This window comes from Meleagris gallopavo, chromosome 14 (assembly GCF_000146605.3).
Source record: "Meleagris gallopavo isolate NT-WF06-2002-E0010 breed Aviagen turkey brand Nicholas breeding stock chromosome 14, Turkey_5.1, whole genome shotgun sequence".
NCBI lineage: Eukaryota > Metazoa > Chordata > Aves > Galliformes > Phasianidae > Meleagris > Meleagris gallopavo.
Window position 1 is genome coordinate 18194241 of NC_015024.2, and position 17982 is coordinate 18212222.

Sequence of the window (17982 nt, forward strand, 5' to 3'; positions counted from 1 at the left end):
GGGGGTTGGTCAGGCTATGGAGAAAACAGACTGGAAGTCCCCCTTCTGCTTTCAGGAGAAAGTTTGTTTCATAGCTTGCAAGGAAAAAAAAAATCCAGTCACTGAGCATTGAGATGTTCCAGCAGATTTTCCTTACGGGTTTATTTCAAACTGTGACGTATGTTCATCATGAAATATTTGCTGATTCCTTGAGCTACAGAAGACTGATGATATCCATCAGTCATGTCCCAGAATGGTGGATCTTCAGTGAGCCAAGATGTGTGGAAGACTTCAGGAAGAGAGGAGATCAATTGTATTAGTAAGTGCAGGACAAGGGTGAGAAAGAAAAAGTTAGGTTTCAATTCTGTGATGCATCTGGACAGAACATAAAGAGTTGGCATTTGTGCTTAATTCCATGCTTGTGTTAGCAAAGCAGTTCCCCTTCTTCAAATGTGGCTGCTTTGAAGTAGTCCAGCTGTAAGGAATGGGATGGGAGGGGCAAGCAAGTTCTGCAGCCGTGGGGTAGCACAGAAGTTTTGCATTACTCCGTGCTGGCAGCCTGTCTGGATAACCCAAGCAAGTTAACAGCCCCATAATAATTTCTCTTTAGCGTTGGAATAAAATGTCCTGAACAGAAGCCAGAGAGCTGATCTTCCTCTTCTGTCTGGAGGGACTTTCCTCTTTGAAATATCCCTGACTCGTCAGCTTCATCGGATATTTTCTATTCACTGACATTAGAGAAGCAGGGAGGGAAATGACAGCGGCTCACAGGGATTCATGTGAGGCACTTGCTGGGGCTTTGCTTCTCTGTATTTATTCGTAATCAAATATTTGTTTTCCTGGGGAGTTCTTGGGAACCTGCTCAGATGGGCTGGCGGCGGCTGTGCTCTGTTGGAACAGCTTTGTGAATTGCAGAGGGTGTGGTGCAGAAAATACTGCGGCCTCGCAGAATGACGGCGAGCTCTGTTTGGGTTCCGCAGCCAAATGCTTTCCTAAAATCAGGCCACCCTCCTTCAGGAAGAAGCGCGTATCTGAACAGATGTCTCAAATCCAGCACTTGCTAATAGGTTTTGGTTATATTTCACACAACAAGATCATTCAGATTGCGTACCGTCCAGCCCGTAATCACTGAGCCTGGAAGGAAAACCTGTTTGGTGCAAAGCAAGCCAGCAACTGTGCCTCTTCTCAGACAGCAGAGCAGATAGCTGTGCCTTTGGGCAAATCCAGCTGGCAGGTGCTGGAGAACAGCGTGCTGAGCAGAGGGGTAACGCAGGGTAAGCCCTTGGAAGGCGTGAGCTGGAAGCAGACTGCTTTCAGCTGGTTCTGATTCTCCATTTAGCAGCACTTTGCTGGGTACAGCTTTGCTCATTGTGAGCTGAATGCACTGTGAGTTGGGTAGCTGGGTGTCTACGTTTGTAAGGTGCCAGCCTGGTGTGGCTCCCAGCCTCACTCGTGTCACTGCTGCGCTTGTGTGCGCTGCTGGGGTTGTCCCATCCCCGTAGTCCTGCTGCCCTGAGCTCCCTGTGCTCAGCTGAATCATAAAGTGGCTTAGGTTGGAAGGGACCTTAAAGATCATCCATATCCAAACCTGCCATGGGCTGGCTGCCCCCAGCTCAGGCTGCACAGAGCCCCATCCATGGCCTCCGACACCTCCAGGGATGGGGCACCGCAGCTCTGGGCAGCACTGTTGGGGCCTCTCTGCTCTGAGTGAAGAATTTCTTCCTAACATCTAATGGAAATCTACGTTCTTTTAGTTTAAAGCCTTTCCTCCTTGTCCTGTCACTATCAGACTATGTGAAAAAGTCCTCTCCTCTTTACGAGCCTCCCGTCACGTACTGGAACTGGGAGCTGATCTTCCATTTGTCTTTGGGAACTGTGTCTTCTGTGTCAAAAATCGTGGAAGGGAAAGCACAAGAGGTGAAATGGTCATCCTAAGAAATGCACCCTTTCCTTAATGCTTTTTTTTTTTAATGTGATTCTAGAACCAATATTTTCAATGGTTTACAAAAGAGAAGAGACTGCCAAAAAGTAACAATCACAGAAAATGTAATGAATTCTGAGTGAAATGGCAGCAAGCAAGATTTGTAGAAATACTTCTTCAGTTTGGCAGAAAAGAAAAAGGTGAAGGGATAAGCATTTAATAGTGTCTATACATGATGTGAAGAGAAGATACCAAGTACCTGGGATGACCATGGAAAGAACATAGACTTAAAAGATAATAATTTAAAATAATTTAAAACAAACAAACAAAATAATGGCTGGAAATTGATATAAATGTAGCTTAATCACACATTTCTAACAGTTGTTAACCACTACAGAGAGACGTATTTCATCACCTCTAATGCCTTCTCAAGACAGGATGCTTTTCTTCAAAAGCTGCATTGTTTGAACTCGAGTCCCTCTTAGTGAGCAAGGCCTAAGGGGGGCTAATGGTGCTCAGGGGTGGGCTGGGCTGTAGTTAATAAATACTATGGCATTTAAACTTCACCTTTGATTTAATTTCTTCTCAAATCGGTCACTTGTCTCTCAGCTTTACTCCTGCAAAATGTTTTGCATAAATTGGTAGAAAAAAAAGTCATAGAAAACAGAGAGGAGGATTGCTGGTGTTGGTATTTTCTTACTATCCCTTTTTTAGCTCCAAGGCAGCATGCTGGAGTTGCAAGGGGTTATTTTGCTGCATGAGGGGTTCTGCTTGGATTTCTTCAGGAGCAGAGCTGGGCAATGGAGAGAAGGAAGGACAAGTTGTTGTGCAGGTGCCCTGGTACCCCTGGTGGTGGTGGTTTTACTTCTTTGGTGGCTTAATAGACTGCTTTGGGTGTCAGAAGGTATCTGCTCAGCATGGCAGTGCAGATCTGCCACGCTCATGCAAGACACAGAACTTGCAGACCTTCAGGTGAGGAGCTTTTCCTTTTGTGTTTCTGTGCATTTGAACAAAGTTCTTTCCATTGCCCAAACGAAAGCTGTGAAGTTATTGCTGGGTGAGTTCATGTACCATCACCTACTCTGACCTAACGCTGTATGAGAAGCTGAGTGCTTCCCGTGACCGCCTTGGAGCTTTCCTCCTTTGTCATTAATTGCAGTCATATTATCTCACTTTCTGGTTGCTGTGCTGTGGGGTTGCACTGCGTTTCATTGAGGTGCATTACTTGGAAAGCTGCGTTTGCTGAATCCAGCATTCATAAAACAAACCTCATGATCCTCCCTATGTCATGTGATGTCTGGTGTTTAATGGCAACAACCGGTAGCAAAACAAAATGTAGTCTAATTCTGCATGACGTTAGAGCTCTGTAAGAGCAGAGAACTGGTCCACTGCCAGCTCCTCGACTACAAGCCATGCTCATACCTCTGCTCCTTTCAGGACCCTGGGACAGCCAGGTATGGCTACGGCAGGGGCACGCTGCCCTGCCCTGTTCCAGGTCTGCCTCTAGGAAGTCACGCTTGGCTGTAGTGTTTGCACTCATCTCTCAGCAGGCCCTCAAAGCAGCAGATCAGAATAGATGCTCTCTTATCAGCAATACTTAGAGTTCTGTCCTTCTGAAATATGTATGAACAGAGGTTGCTGGTCTTTATCCTCTTAAGTTACCTTGCCCATGGCAGAGGGTTGGAACTAGATGATCTTAAAAGTACCCTTCAACTCAAACTGTTCTAAGATTCATGTTCCAAACTTCTGTTCTAGTACACTTGCTTGTCCAGCAGCCAGCTTTGTGATTCAGTGACTGTGCAAGCCAGGATCCTGGCATGCAATAAGGTAGAATGGCTGCTCTATTTCTGGTTTTGAAAAGGAGATTTTCTCAGTTTTTAGTTTGAGGCTATATCAGTAAATAAAGTTTAGGATTTCTACCATAATTATCATCACCAGTTACCTGTTGGAACACAATTTCCAGGATCATACTACTTAAAGTACGGTATCTTTGGTAGCTGGCATGTGGTTGATATGTATGTGTGAAGGTGTTAGGCATCCTGACCTAAACTGAAACAGTCGTGTTGTGACAGCCGTCAAATGCATGCACAGCACACGCGAGAATTTACTGGAAATGTTTGTTTCATTTGTTTTTTCTCTGAAGTGCAGTGGAAAGTCAGTTAAGAAGCTTGAAAAGATGACAAAAATCAAACCTGTCAGCAAGTCACAGCACTTGCGTGCAAGGTGGTTCTTCAGTGTGGTTCTTTAGAAAAAGGCTTTTGTTCACTATGGGTTCATCACAGGGAAAATCTTCCTCTATGGGCTGTTCAGTTGTGCCACCAGCTGACATGATCACTGGCTTGAACTGCAAACAGCGCTGTTTTTCAGAAAACAGTGACTTTTTCTGAAACTGATGGTTTATGCTGCTCTGTCTGTCTTATTATTGATATGTTTGTTGTTAATTACCATGAGAGTAAAATCTGCAAGATGCAGCTGATACCAGCTGGGTTTGGTCACTGGCCAGCAGCTCAGGGAAATGCTAAGGCCTCGCGTGGCTGCGGCTGGCACTTGGCAGCATGCTGTTTGTTGAGCCTGGCCAGGTCAAAGAACCAATTTAGAAGAAGTATACTATCTAGATAAGTAACTTACCGTTCAAGGGATGCTTATATTTGGTTACGTCTGTAGACATAAATTAAAGTTATTGATAGAAAGTATTAGATTACAGAATAATTCTGCAAATGTTAAATGATTTGGGCTCACAGATCATATCTGTGTCAGGTCAGAGGGCCTGGGATGGTTTCTATGCTGTTGCTAAGCTTGTTGCAATGTCTGTTGGCACAATGCGTCTCTGCAGTGTTGCCTGGTAGTGAAAGGAGCTTGTCCCTTGTGACAGGTTGGCTGAAACCTTGGTCACTTCCTAGGCCAGTCTTCCAGGCCTGGGGCACTTCCACCCATCTTCATGTTTGGAATCTCCGCATTTCTTCCTTCCTTGGTTCTTAGAGTCCTTGTGGCCATCACATACATACATAGCACCGCGTGTCCTCAAACATCTCCTTTTCTTTCCTTAGCTTTGACGTTACTCATTTGTGGATAGTGGCAGGGTCAAACATTGGTGGCTCCCTCTTGTTTCTGACAGCTCCGCGTGCAGACGTACTGCTTGTACTGCGTTCCTCCTTCTGTCCTTTACGTTAATCACTAAAAGTAAGAACACACTCCTAAGCTTACCTGAGGGACTTTGGGTCAACAGAAGTATTGCAGAGATGGGAGGGATGTCTCACGTGAGTATTGACCAACTTCCTTAAATAGTAGCACTTCTCTATAATCAAAGCAGCGACTTTTTAGTGTTTCAAAGTCATGAAGCGGTGTTCTGGCTGTGACTGCTGGGAGTGATCAAAGGCAGGCGGACAAGACACTCAGACAAGCAAGCAAGATATATAGCTATTCCCGTTTTCAATTTGTTTTTTCAATAAATCAGGTTTCATTCCTATTCATCATGTAAAGCTGTTGGATTGTGAGCCGCTGCAGAATGCTAACTAATTTCATAATACTCTGCATAAGGTGACCCACTTACAAGTTCATCCTTCAGTCGTGTTTAAGCTCTGGTACTGATTTATGTAACAGCATATTGGTTTCATCAAGGATTGTCTGATCACTCCCCATGTTGGCTCCTCTTTGTCCTGTACGTGATTTGTATTCTCCTCAACTTCAGGATCAACTTTCTGTCCCTAAGTGTACATGGGCAGAAGAACATTACCGAATCTTTCTAAGACTGGTCAGTGCTCTGAGCTCCTCTGTCACTTAGAGGTGTACTGGAGTAGGAACTAAAAGCAGTTTAAACAAGTCTGCAGACAGGGCAATGGAAACTGAGCACAAAATACCCCTTGTTCCACGTTTGTACACCTTCAGACAGAATTAAGATCAACTATTGCATATTATGAGCCACGGTCCCTTCGGTACCTGGAGAGGAAGGCAGAATGGTTTTCCTCGACACGTTTCATAGTGTTTTGTTTCTGAACTGAGAATCAAATTACAAATAACTGCTTTGTCCTTACCTTACCTTGATTTGTTTTATTTACATTAATTCCACTGTTGAGGAAGAATTCTGCTGCCTAAACGTGTGAGGGCTAGCACAATATATTGCACTTCTTTGAAATTATATTTGGAAGCCGTTGATAAGGGAGCTGCTGTAGTTGAGACACTTTGGCTTCTATAACAATAAGATCTGAGTCTCCGTTTTTCTAGGTTTCAGATTGCTGAAAACTAATTAACTTTCTGGTCCTTCAAGATGTCACACATTGCAAAAAGGTGAAATAATCTGCATTCATATCTTTGTATGAAGATATATATCCTGTTCCACTTCCTCTCGTAGCATTCGTTCTTCTGCCGACTCACAGAAGACAAGAAATCCGAAAAGTTCTTTAAGGTTTTTTATGATCGCATGAAAGTAGCACAGCAAGAAATCAAGGCTACTGTCACAGTCAACACGAGTGACTTAGGAAACAAAAAGAAAGATGAAGACTCAGACAGAGATGTTCCCAACAGAAAAAGAGGTAATCTCCAGTTGTGCCCTTTCTAAAGTGTCAAGGGAGAGTAAAATGCTTTTTTGAACTCGTTTGGACTGATGTAATAATGCTCTATCTCTGATCCCACAGAACAGAGTTCAGAGATCAGTGGTGCCCTGCCTTGAGATTTCAAGAGCTTCATCCCCCCTTCATCCATTTGTGAGATTGTGCTATTGAAATGATGAAAGGTGTTTCTGAGATGAGACTCTGCCACCTTGTCCATTGTGACAAGCTGCCCAAATCTGATTCGTAGTAATGACCATGGACTGTGGGTTGTGGTCAGTGCCTTCTCTAACAATGAGTGGAGAAATGCTAATTATCTTCTAGAGCAAGTCCTTTATTATAACTCCTGCTAGTGCTAGATGTGTGTTCCCTAACCAATTAATATCAGTATTTGTAATTTTAATGTGATCTGCATAAAAGATGGGAAGGGAGTGATGTGTTACCCTTCCAAGCTCGAGCCCCTTGCATCACACTAAACATTCTTACTGGAAAGGACTGATGGCAAATAGCTCACCTGTATGTGGAACTTCCATGGGAAGTGTGTGACTGGATATTTGGTCACTTTTAATCGATTTGCCTGAGGAAGATCTGTTCTTGTGTATTTTAGTGAGGGAGCCTATGTCCCAAATTACAGAAGAAGTCCGGGATCAGTTACTGGAGGCCTCTGCAGCTACAAGAAAGGCGTACAGCACCTACCGGAGGGAAGCTGACTCTGATGACCATTATTCAGCAGCAGAAGGAGCACAGTCAGCAGCCGACAAGAGCAAAGATGACCTGGAGATGAGTGCTGTGATCTCCATAATGCAACCCATCCTCCGCTTCTTGCAGCTGCTTTGTGAAAACCACAATCGGGATTTGCAGGTCAGTGTGATTGCTGAGCAGCTGTGCCCGCACCGCCTCACGCGGTCACTGCAGAGAGGCAATGGCACAAACTGGAAAGTCCATTTAAACAACAAAAATGCTATCACTGCCAGGGTGACGGAAGCCTGGAATGAGCTGCCCTTGGGAGTTTGTGGCATCTCTATTCATGGAGATGCTTAAAACCCAACTGGTGGCAGTCGTGGGAAGCCTGCTGTCTGTGCCACCCCCAGTGGTGTGTGATGCTCTCTGATAAGTTTGTACAGTTCTGAGTGGTGAGCCCTGTCTCATCTAGCACATACCTCCACAGGAGATAAGATTTTTGCTTGCAAATGGACTGTAATTAACGTGATTTTTGTTCAGCATAGTAACTGCTGCTGCTGGATTAGAATTGAAGTAAGGAGTCACAGTACAATGTGCTAAATGCCCTCATAAAGGAGGAATAATTGCCTTGATTGCATATTGTTGTAGTGTGCCAGAACTGTAAAGACCCTGTGTGAGTGCTTTTTAGACCTGCCAAATCACTTCCGCTGAACTCTAATGCCCTGCTGCTGGCAATACTTGGAATCAAAGCTGTATGTTAATATTTCTGTGCTACCAACGTGTAATTCTTCTCACATTTTGTAGGTGCTGAGGTTACATACATCAGGCTTTCTCCTAATTTTTCAACTATTTGATCTTTGTTTTGTCAAACAGTTCTCATGCCGTTAGCAATGTTAGAGACAAGTAGGATGGCAGTTTCACATGGCAGTATTCCAAACCACATGTACAGGATCCTTTCTTGCTGCTGTTTTTGGCTAGGCACCGAAAGCTATAGGAACAAAATTGAACTCAAGCCACTGTGAAAACTTGGCCTGAGCTGTTCACCATCCCAAACAATTAAATTCCTCAAGCAGCAGATATTGTCATTTTGCTCTAGGAAAGAAAGGGTAAAGTGAAGGTAAAGGGAACCGTCTTCCAAAAATAATTCTATTTCTACTTGCCCACCTTGATCCTTGCCTTTCTCCTTTGGTACTGAAGTGGAGGTAGGAGTGTATGAAGCTTCAAAATCTATCTGCAGCTAATAGACAATATCCGAACTCATTATCAATATTACCAATGTGTTCACAACCTAAAGGAATAAATAAGACTTGTTATTTATTCCAGGAACTGAGGTTTGCTAAGATCGCGTGAGTTCAAATTTGTGTAATTCGTACTCCTTTCTATTAGTGCAGTGACAGGTTGGTCCAACCAAGCATTTTACAAGCCATTAGCAACTGTAAGCAGTCTGATATTTAGACAAGAAAATGCTTTTACTGTGAGCCTAGAAGGGTTCCATGCTGCGTGTGTTGCTCTTCTTGAGAACAGTCAGTCAATCTCAATTCTTGAGAACTATTGGTGATAGGTGGAGGTTGGACTGGATGATCTCATAGGTCTTTTCCAACCTTGGTGATGCTATGATTCTGCCTTCCTCCAGCTTGCAATGCCTTCAGGTTGAATAGAAGGTCTGGGACAAAGCAAGTGGATGTTAAAGTACATTGTGTTACCTTCTTCAGGCTGAATGCATTGAATGTTGCCATGGAGGGCATCCAGTAGCTGTTCCTCAGCACACAGATAGTTGGGGTTCTTACTACGCTTACATTAGGTGTGACCTTTTGATTCTGCATGAGAGCTCAACCTTGAAAGCAAAATGTAATAGCTGTGGATGGCTGTAGCCAGCCTGCTGGCTGTTTGTTTGGCTTAGTGACAGCCACGGCGGTTTCCGTAGGAGGTCTTTCCTTTACTGTCTCTTGTCTGAATGGAGACATCCCTGTGCACTACAGAATTAGTCATATGAACTGAAGCTGGTGATGGAGTGAAGCATATAGGGAATGTTTTGCTGTGAGCAGGAATGGAAATTGCAGAAAGTGAGGAGGGAAGGGAAGTGGGATTCCCAGCAGGAAGAAGTTCCTTCTGGAATCTGGACGTGTGTGCGAGTTTGTAACCAGCTCTTCCCTGCAGCCACGTTTGGAGATGCTGCTTCAATGCTGCATTTATTTTTTCCATCAAGATCAAACGTTTATTGTTCTGATTCTTTTTCTATCAGGTGAATAATTTCTGTGAGATAAAATAACAATGTTGTAATAATATGCTGACCAGTCATGCTCAGGTTAAAGCTCTATAGGCTACCTGACAAAAAAAAAAAAGGCAGGAATTGATGTAACTTTTGTTGCTGTTTTTTACTGTTTCTTTGATTCCTAATTACTGAAGACACAGTATAGGTAATAAAGAAAAGCAGGGCTTTGTGTGCTGCAGGATAGTGATCCCAGTTGGCTGGCAGAGCAGTACTACAGAACACAGAGGATGAGCAGGTTTAGCTTGTCATGTTGTAGGCAGGAAGCATATCTGAGAATTAACTTAAGACCAATATAGACTGTAGTGTTCAGAGAAAAATGCCTTGCCTTGCCTGATTGCTAGGAAAACAGAAATCTGATCATTGCAAAATCTCTTTACTGAGAGTCACCTCTTAGCTTTCTTCTTTCTGTGCAAAGTTTTTTTTCCAATCAGGGATTTCTTCTAAAACAAAGACTGTTCAATGACAACATCTGGGCTTTTGGGGGAGTTACCCATGTAAATGGTAGAGCTTTTCCTTCCAGGGATTCTGTGCTCATCCGTGCCTGAACGCACTGAGCTAGTATTCTTGAAGAAGCCAATTTTATTTTAAGTCTGTATGTTTTCTCCAAAGGATATTTGGCTTTAGGCTGTGTACTGGGAAGCAAAGTCTGAGGCATTAAGCATTGCCTGCAGATGCTGCCTACACAAATGTGGCCATATCTGTTGGTGTATCCTAGAAATAGGGAAGATTGTGCTCCCTACGAATGGATAGTAGCATGAAGCATCTCCAGAAAGTTGTTCACAAAAGCAGGACTTAAGACTGCCTTTGAGTCTACTTCATCCCGTTGGAAAGTATTTGTCAACTGAGCATAGAGGATGCTTAAAGTCAGGCTGTAAGTTTGCTCTTTTCCTCTTTTCTCCTTAAGATCTCATAAGCTGTATATTTCTCACATGTTCCAGCTGAATCTGCAACTCCATTGCTCTTTATTGTGAACACAGGGTCTGGCAGGTGGAACCTCAGGTTTATTACCATCAATCTCGTTGGGATGGAATTGTGTTCCCTCATTGCAGCCCAAAGGATGATCTGGGTGATGGAAAAGGAAGAGCTCTGACCGTATTGGCTGAGACTTCAGCGGGGATTCCCTTGGGCAGTTTCTCCCAGTTCTGGGAGTTCTTGTTTTCTGCAATACCTTCACCTTGTTTAGCCATCCAACGCTGTCCTTTTGCTTCTTTCCTTTGTTTTTATTGACTTTGAATCAACATGCCAAGGCTGGTACAAATGTAGCTATTATGAGAATAAATCTATACCGCAGAGAATGTTGCTTGACGGGGAGGGTTTTCTTCTGTAGCTTTCACTATTACCCATTATTTTTGCTTTTTCTTCTGGAGGGAAGGGAAAAGCTCTAATTTCTGTAGCATCAACCTTTCTACGCTCTGACAAGTTAATCAAAAGTCAGGTTGTTAAATGAGCAATTGGTTGAAATGTGCTGAATCACTGTCACCTTTAGTCTGCATTCATAGACAGCATTTTCCTTTTTTAGCTTAGCCTTCAATTGAATCTGGCAATTTCTCAGTCTGTTTGCCTTAGAAGACTTATTAGTCTGACGCAAGCACTGGAGGCAATTAGTTGACAGCACTGCAGGCTTGTAGAGAAGACCTTACTCACTCCAGAGTTCCATGCATTTTGTTCATCAACTTTTTTTCCCCCACCTTTACAGTGTTTTGTAACCTGCCTGTATGGAGCCAGGTGGGACATCTCCCACTGACATTGCCAGGCAAGGAGGTGCTGGTGTCTGTTTGTTTTTACAGAGCAGGAAACTTACTGACAGAAACCACCCGAGTCCTTGGGAAATTGTTTTTCATTAATTGTCCCTCTTTGGGCTGTTTTATTCTTTTTATTTCCCATTTGGAATACAAAAGAGAGGAAACACATTTAATCCATGCTGATAACTGTGGTACTTCATTAAACGAACTGTTCCTAATCAGCAACTTCAAGCAGGGATTACAATAATTACGTGGGAAGAAATGCAACTGAGAGAATTACATGGAAGGACACTTCCCTTCAAGTCATGCAGTCGGTGCCTCCTCACCAATTCAGGTGGTGCTGCTGTGAAGCAAAGCCAGGGAGTTGTTTTCTCTTGTCTTGCAGAAGAATCTCAGGAGGAGCCTTCAGTGATCATTAGTAGTGAAATGTAGCAAGCAGGATAGAAGAAAGCTTCCAAGCTTAGAGGAGCTTTCTGATCCGTACTGTATTGCCCATTCCGTGCTGCTGTTAGTGCTCTAATGGATGCGCTCTGTTTATTGCATGCTGTCTTCTATAAAAATGTGAAGCCAATAAGCTGCTCGAGCGCATTGCACATGGCAAGCAAGCCCTGGAAGTCTTAAATTGTCTGTCCAGGCTCCCTGTAATGAAGTTCCAGTGAAATTAGAGCAATATACCATGCAATGCAATTGCAGGTTGATTAACTTAATAAAACGTTATGATCCAAACATCAATTTGTATGGTTTATTTCTTTCCTCCTCCCTGCCCCGGCTGTAACATGCTGCAGAATTTCCTTCGCTGCCAGAACAACAAGACCAACTACAACTTGGTGTGTGAAACACTGCAGTTCCTGGACTGCATCTGTGGAAGCACGACTGGTGGGCTTGGACTTCTTGGTCTGTATATAAATGAGAAAAACGTAGCTCTGATCAACCAGACACTGGAAAGCTTGACCGAGTACTGCCAGGGGCCCTGCCACGAAAACCAGGTAACGTGTCTGTAAGGTGCACATCCCTGCCTCCCTGTGTTTGCAGCATGTGCTCTGCTGGGCTCAGCCCTCAGCCAGCACTTGTGTTGTCGTACAGGGCAGCTCACTTTGCTTGCCTGACAAAAGGGATTTGGTTGTGGTTTATAGCACTTTATCTCTGTAATACAAGGCACAAATAGGTGGAATAGCTATCTTTTAAATATAACTGTCTCTGCAGAGCAACTCCATAACAGAGAGCAGGACTGCAGTTTGAAGCTGGCAAGCTGCTGTCAGTTTGTACATTTTAGTTATATGCCATTACAAAAACAAGGTTACAGGGCAAGCACAAAGGTTGTGGAAAATTGCATTCTTTGATTAGATGTGTCCAAAGTTGGTGGTGTTTGGCACATCTGAAATAAAGAAAACTCTCCCTAATCTTGGCAAAACACTGTTCTTCCTTAGCTGCTTATTCAGCCTGAGCACTTTGGCATGTAAGTGCTTAGTTTATCAGCTGTGTTGTTTTGTGTCCTGGGTTTGGGTGGTTTCAGGAGGACATGTCATGGCTGACTGTAGGAAAAGTGTACAACCAAATGCATTTATCTCATGTTATTCTACTGTCTGGAGTTTTCTGTGCCGTTATTCATCATGAGCAGCTTACCAGGCGATGAAAGAGCCAACTCTTCTGTTCTGGCTGGGTCACTGACCTAGGCTGCATTTTCAGCGTAGACAATTAATGAAGTTTGACTAATTTTATTTGGACAGAACTGTATTGCTACTCATGAGTCCAACGGTATCGACATCATCACAGCATTAATTCTCAATGATATCAACCCTTTGGGAAAGAAGAGGATGGACCTCGTATTAGAACTAAAGGCAAGTGAATATTTTGTGTGATCCTGTTAGCATAAACAAGATGAAACACAATTTTATTGCTGGAATCACACTGACGTTTATTAAATCCCAATATTCACAAGTGCTGAAAAGTTACAGAGAGCTGAACACAGTGCCCAAGGATTGTTTGTCACAGGTGTTTCATCTTCTGAATGATAACATGGAGCCACCGTTTTCACACATAGCTGACTGTAGGCAATACTGAGGAGTCTCAAAATGATTACCAATGAAAAATGTAATTCCAGTTAAAAATTCTGTTGTTTGTGAGCTTTTATATACGCAGAGGAAGTCAAATTTCTTGTGCTATGCCTAATAGCCTAATACTTCATTGTTGTTGTTAAATTGGTTGATGTTTAGTCATCAAGAATTTTTTGAGGCTACTCATATTAATGCTGAATTAATATCAGTCCTGGTACTGATGTCAAAGTACAACTAGCAGGTTGTCTTCTAACTGCAGTAATCATGGAGTACTCCCAGATCAGCCCATGTTTGAGAAGCATTTCCTTTCTGACTTCTTGTCCTGTCTCATAGTGCACTGTCTAGTTGTCTTCCGTCGCCGACTCACACCATTAATATGGGTAGTGTGGGTTTTTTATTATTCTAAATAAAAAATGCTTTTAGACTCAATTAGCATTATACTTCAAAATTAAATACTTTTATTGGTTTTTATTGTCAATCATGATGGATTTTAATCTTAATTATTCGTATTAAAGTAGTCTGGTGCCTTGTGGTAGTTTCCCATTTCCTTCCTCCTCCTCTTGGCATGAGCAGGGCACAGAGTAATTTTCAGTTAAAAGCAGCAAAGCACGTCTGTGTCTTCAGCCTTGGCTGTCCTTTGATTTAATCAACAGAATCTCCAGTAGTGCTGAGCTGCACCACCGTGGAGCTGAAAGCGTGCAGTAACGCTGCAGTACTTTTCACACAGAACAAAGCAGTATGCACCAACCTCAAAACCTCAGTCTGTGACAGAACTTGAGTTGTTAATTTGGTATTCCACGATAAATAGGGTTTGGAAAGTAAAAGGAAAAAAGAGGCATCTGAAGCCCTTCTGGGCAGCGTGTGTGGAAGCTGGGGCTGGGTGTGCTCTGCTTTTGGCTCCTGGCAATGACTGATGTTGTTCTTCCTTCCCTTTAGAACAACGCTTCGAAGTTGCTCTTGGCGATCATGGAGAGCAGGCACGACAGTGAGAACGCAGAAAGGATTCTTTACAACATGAGGCCCAAAGAACTGGTGAGTCCTCAGGCACTCTGCATTCCCTTGGAGCGAGCCAGCAGGGGCCATCGTGGCTCTGGGTGACCCCCCTCAGCCCCAGCACTGTGTGAGAGGACACCGACAGCCCACGTCCTGTTGAGGGTTGGACTGAATGAGTGTGGTGTTTGCTGGGAATGGCCCTGGCTAGTTCTCAGAAAGCAGGAGCTTTACCTGGTTCTAAATGCTAGAGCCAGCTGCTTTGCTGCTTCTTAAGGAGGGGATCCTCATCCTATACTTCAAAGTCTGTGTAAGGAAACCACTGGCACAAAAGACAAATTTATTGCGTCCTAAAAGCTGTTTGTTAACCAGCCCACAACATTGCTAGAGTTCAACGTGTTAATTGATCAAAACACAACCAGGAGATTCACAGCACAGCTGAAGCACTGACACACTGTCTCAGTGTGTTGAGCTGTGGTGTGGCCAAAGATCAGAAGGTGATGAAGGTGATGTGGTGTGCCATGAGTGTGGCCAAAAACACATTCATTAGAGGGAAACGTGAAGTCTGGTTTCTTGTGTTGATGAGCTGGGCTGAAGGTGCCGAGTTGAGGTTTCCTGTTTTACCTCGGGTGCTGAGAAGCTCTCTGACCTTCCTCTTGGAATTGTACATGCTCAGCTCCCTTTTTCTTCTGTAAGAGTAGTCCACATGTGCTGGCCTTAGCAAACTTTACCCCTCAGACTGAACTGTCTCTTTGCTGGCCTGTGGCTATCTTTCCAGGTGGAAGTGATAAAGAAGGCGTATCTGCAGGGTGAAGTAGAGTTTGAGGACGGAGAGAATGGAGAAGATCTTGCAGCATCTCCTAGGAACGTGGGACACAACATTTATATATTAGCTCATCAGGTAGTATTTCACCTATAGTTTCTGTGAGCACTAATTATCACAAACTGCAAATACCAGGTGGCCTGTTTTATTTTGCTTTTTAAAACCATTGTTTTAATGGTTCATCTCTCAGAGACAAAACAAACTCATTGCAAGTTCTCTTTTTTATAACACAATCCTAGCTTTAAAAAAAAATCAGAAAGAAAATTCTGCAATAAAAGTAAGAAAAAAAATTGGAATTTTATAATTGGAAGTGGGCAGATTCATGACTAAGTTTTTGAAGCCTCATAATTCAAGTTCTTGACAGTTTAAGGGAGTAAAGGTGGTATTTTTCAGCTTTATCGGAGGTTATTTCTACACCTAAAGAAATTCTTCTTGTGGGTCATTTAAACTTTGAGGAGAAATCTCAGTCTGCTTTTATTGTTCATGCCACATTCTCTCTCCCATCACTTATGTTGGAGCCAGCCAGTTCCGCTGCGCTGCTGTGTGTTTGAAAGGTCAAAGGGAAAAAGTAATGTGGGTCTATTTATACATTGATGCTACGTAGATCCCTCCATTAGAGACTCCTTGTTCCTTTTACATCTGAGAAGGAAATTTGTCATCATGCTGTAAAATGAAAGTAGAGCATCTAGAAGTCTTTTTTTTTTTTTAAAGTTGGTGCTCTGTGAATCTGCTTTTCAGTTTCAGTTGCTGCAAGCACTCTCCTCCATCCCTGCTTCAGTGCTGGAGCAATTAGCACACCTTTGAATTAGGGTAGGTGTAGAAGGACAGACTGAATGTGAATGTTCAGGAACTTTCCCAAGTCAGGTGAAGTGTGGGAGAGAGTGGGTAAAAGAGGAATACAACATAGATATTAAAAATATATATATTTGAATCATTATGACTTGCACCCAAAATAGAGCTGCAGGGTGTCTGGTTGGAACAGAACAAGCCTTCTGTCAACTCTGCCCTTTCTTAGCAGCTGACTGCATACTATTTCTTTTTTTATGCCAAAAATCAGAAATTTAATATCATAGAGAGACATCTGGTGTTTCCCACTCCCTTTGCATTCCTTTATTTTAGTTGGCTCGTCACAACAAAGAGCTGCAGAACATGCTGAAGCCAGGAGGTCAGATTGAGGGAGACGAGGCTCTGGAGTTCTATGCCAAGCACACGGCACAGATTGAGGTAAGAGGGAAAATGGAGACTGCTGGGAGAGTCCTGGGGATGTGATCTTCTGTGGGAAGACCAGTTTGAGAGGAAAATCCGTGTAATTAAACAACAGTTATGTTATACACCATATTTTGATTGAACTCACTACCTGTGTGGACTGTCATCTCTGACATAAGAATATATATTTATTTTTTCTATTTTGTTTTTTGACAGCCTCTGGGGGAGAGCTATTTTTGAGCTGTCATGTGTGGGCTTTAAGATGGAGCTAAGCAGAGCTCTGTTGGCAGGAGGAAGTGTAACTTCACTTATGTTACATTTTGGCCGGTGCTATTGCTTAATCCATAAAGCTAGTGATATCTTCTGCTATTCTTTCTATATTAAAATGAGAGCTTGGCCTTGTGCACAGTCGATCTGAAAAGCTTTTAAAAGGTAAAACATTCACAAGCCCGGAGAGTTCACAAAGCTCTCTAATAAGCAAGTTCAATAGAACTGTTACTCCTCGGGCGACGCGTGGCTAAAACTTGCTAAGATCGCTGAATTGGGCAACCAGATTGTACTGAAATGCAGAGCAGCTTTGGTGCAGGATTTACCAGGGCCTTTGGACGTTCCAACTAAGAACAATATTGCCAGAGTAAGACCATAGCAGAGAATTTATCCATCTTGGAGCTAAATGTAGGCCTGCTTTGAAAGGTAAATTAACTGGAGTCTCTGTCAAGATGCTGTTCTACAGAAACGCTTCCAAGTTTCTGCATGTAGCTGATTTTAAAGAGGGGAAAGAAGAAAGCAGGCAAACTAAGAAGTCAAAAAATTTAAAAGTAGGGAAAACTCCACTAAGACTGTTGTTCAGATTGTCAGGTCAGACCGTACAATGGAGCAGATCGTCTTCCCTGTGCCCAATATATGTGAATTCCTCACCAAGGAGTCCAAGCTGCGGATATATTACACCACGGAGAGGGATGAACAAGGCAGTAAGATCAATGATTTCTTCATGAAATCAGAAGACCTCTTTAATGAGATGAACTGGCAAAAGAAATTGCGAGGTAAGTGGTTGTTGCCAGTGTAGTTGTGTGGAGTGTTACCAGCAGAGTATTTAGGTCAGCATTTAAGAATGTAAAATGTTGATTTGCTAGCAGATGGTTACCTAGTGTGGCAGCAACCTTGTTGGTTGTTTGAAAGAATCTGCTTCTCTGCACGATGGCGATATGCTGTAATGAAATCAAGCTTAAAGCCACCGCAATATGGACCCACCGGAGGGGATCCAGGGGGAGCAGCAAGAAAGATCACAGGTCATCTTTTTTAAGGTTCAAGAGAAAGGAGTGCATCTGTGGGGGCTTTGCAGAAATGAGATGGCATTTGGGGACAGGGAGAAATGGTGAGGACAAAACTGAAGAAAGCAGCAGTCTTCTCTCCTTTCCTGTGCTGGGTACAAGGAGCAGTTACCCTGCGTTGCAAGGAGAGTAAGGCCAAGTAATAGCATGGCTGTGGGCTGCCCGTGGTGCCTGTGGCATCTCCAGCAGTGCAGAGATTTAAGAAGAGTTTAAACACACGTTTTCCAGTAATAGTAAAGGCAGAGTTAATCTTTTCCGTGGGCAAAGAGTAGACTGGAGGACATGCTGCCCTGCACACCTTTTTGCTCTGAGGCTCCCACTGGCAGCTGGGAAAACTTTTAAAATTATATTTGACCCCTTCCAATGCCAACAATCACTTCACTCAGTAAACTTTCTAACTTGTTTGCTTCGAATATATTTTTTAAAAGAAGTTCCTTTT

At 43.2% G+C, this 17982-nt stretch overlaps 1 protein-coding gene across 4 annotated transcripts in view; it reads left to right on the plus strand.

The window, feature by feature from the left end:
• The window catches only part of ITPR1 (inositol 1,4,5-trisphosphate receptor type 1), a 147719-nt gene that overhangs the window by 97301 nt on the left and 32436 nt on the right, over positions 1–17982 (plus strand). For all 4 annotated transcript variants that reach the window (XM_019620242.2, XM_019620243.2, XM_019620244.2 and 1 more), the window contains 8 exons: positions 6249–6429; positions 7052–7305; positions 11925–12125; positions 12867–12977; positions 14130–14225; positions 14962–15084; positions 16126–16230; positions 17063–17255. In XM_019620242.2, the coding sequence (XP_019475787.2) occupies positions 6249–6429; positions 7052–7305; positions 11925–12125; positions 12867–12977; positions 14130–14225; positions 14962–15084; positions 16126–16230; positions 17063–17255 (1264 nt within the window). The remainder of the gene's footprint in view (positions 1–6248; positions 6430–7051; positions 7306–11924; positions 12126–12866; positions 12978–14129; positions 14226–14961; positions 15085–16125; positions 16231–17062; positions 17256–17982) is intronic.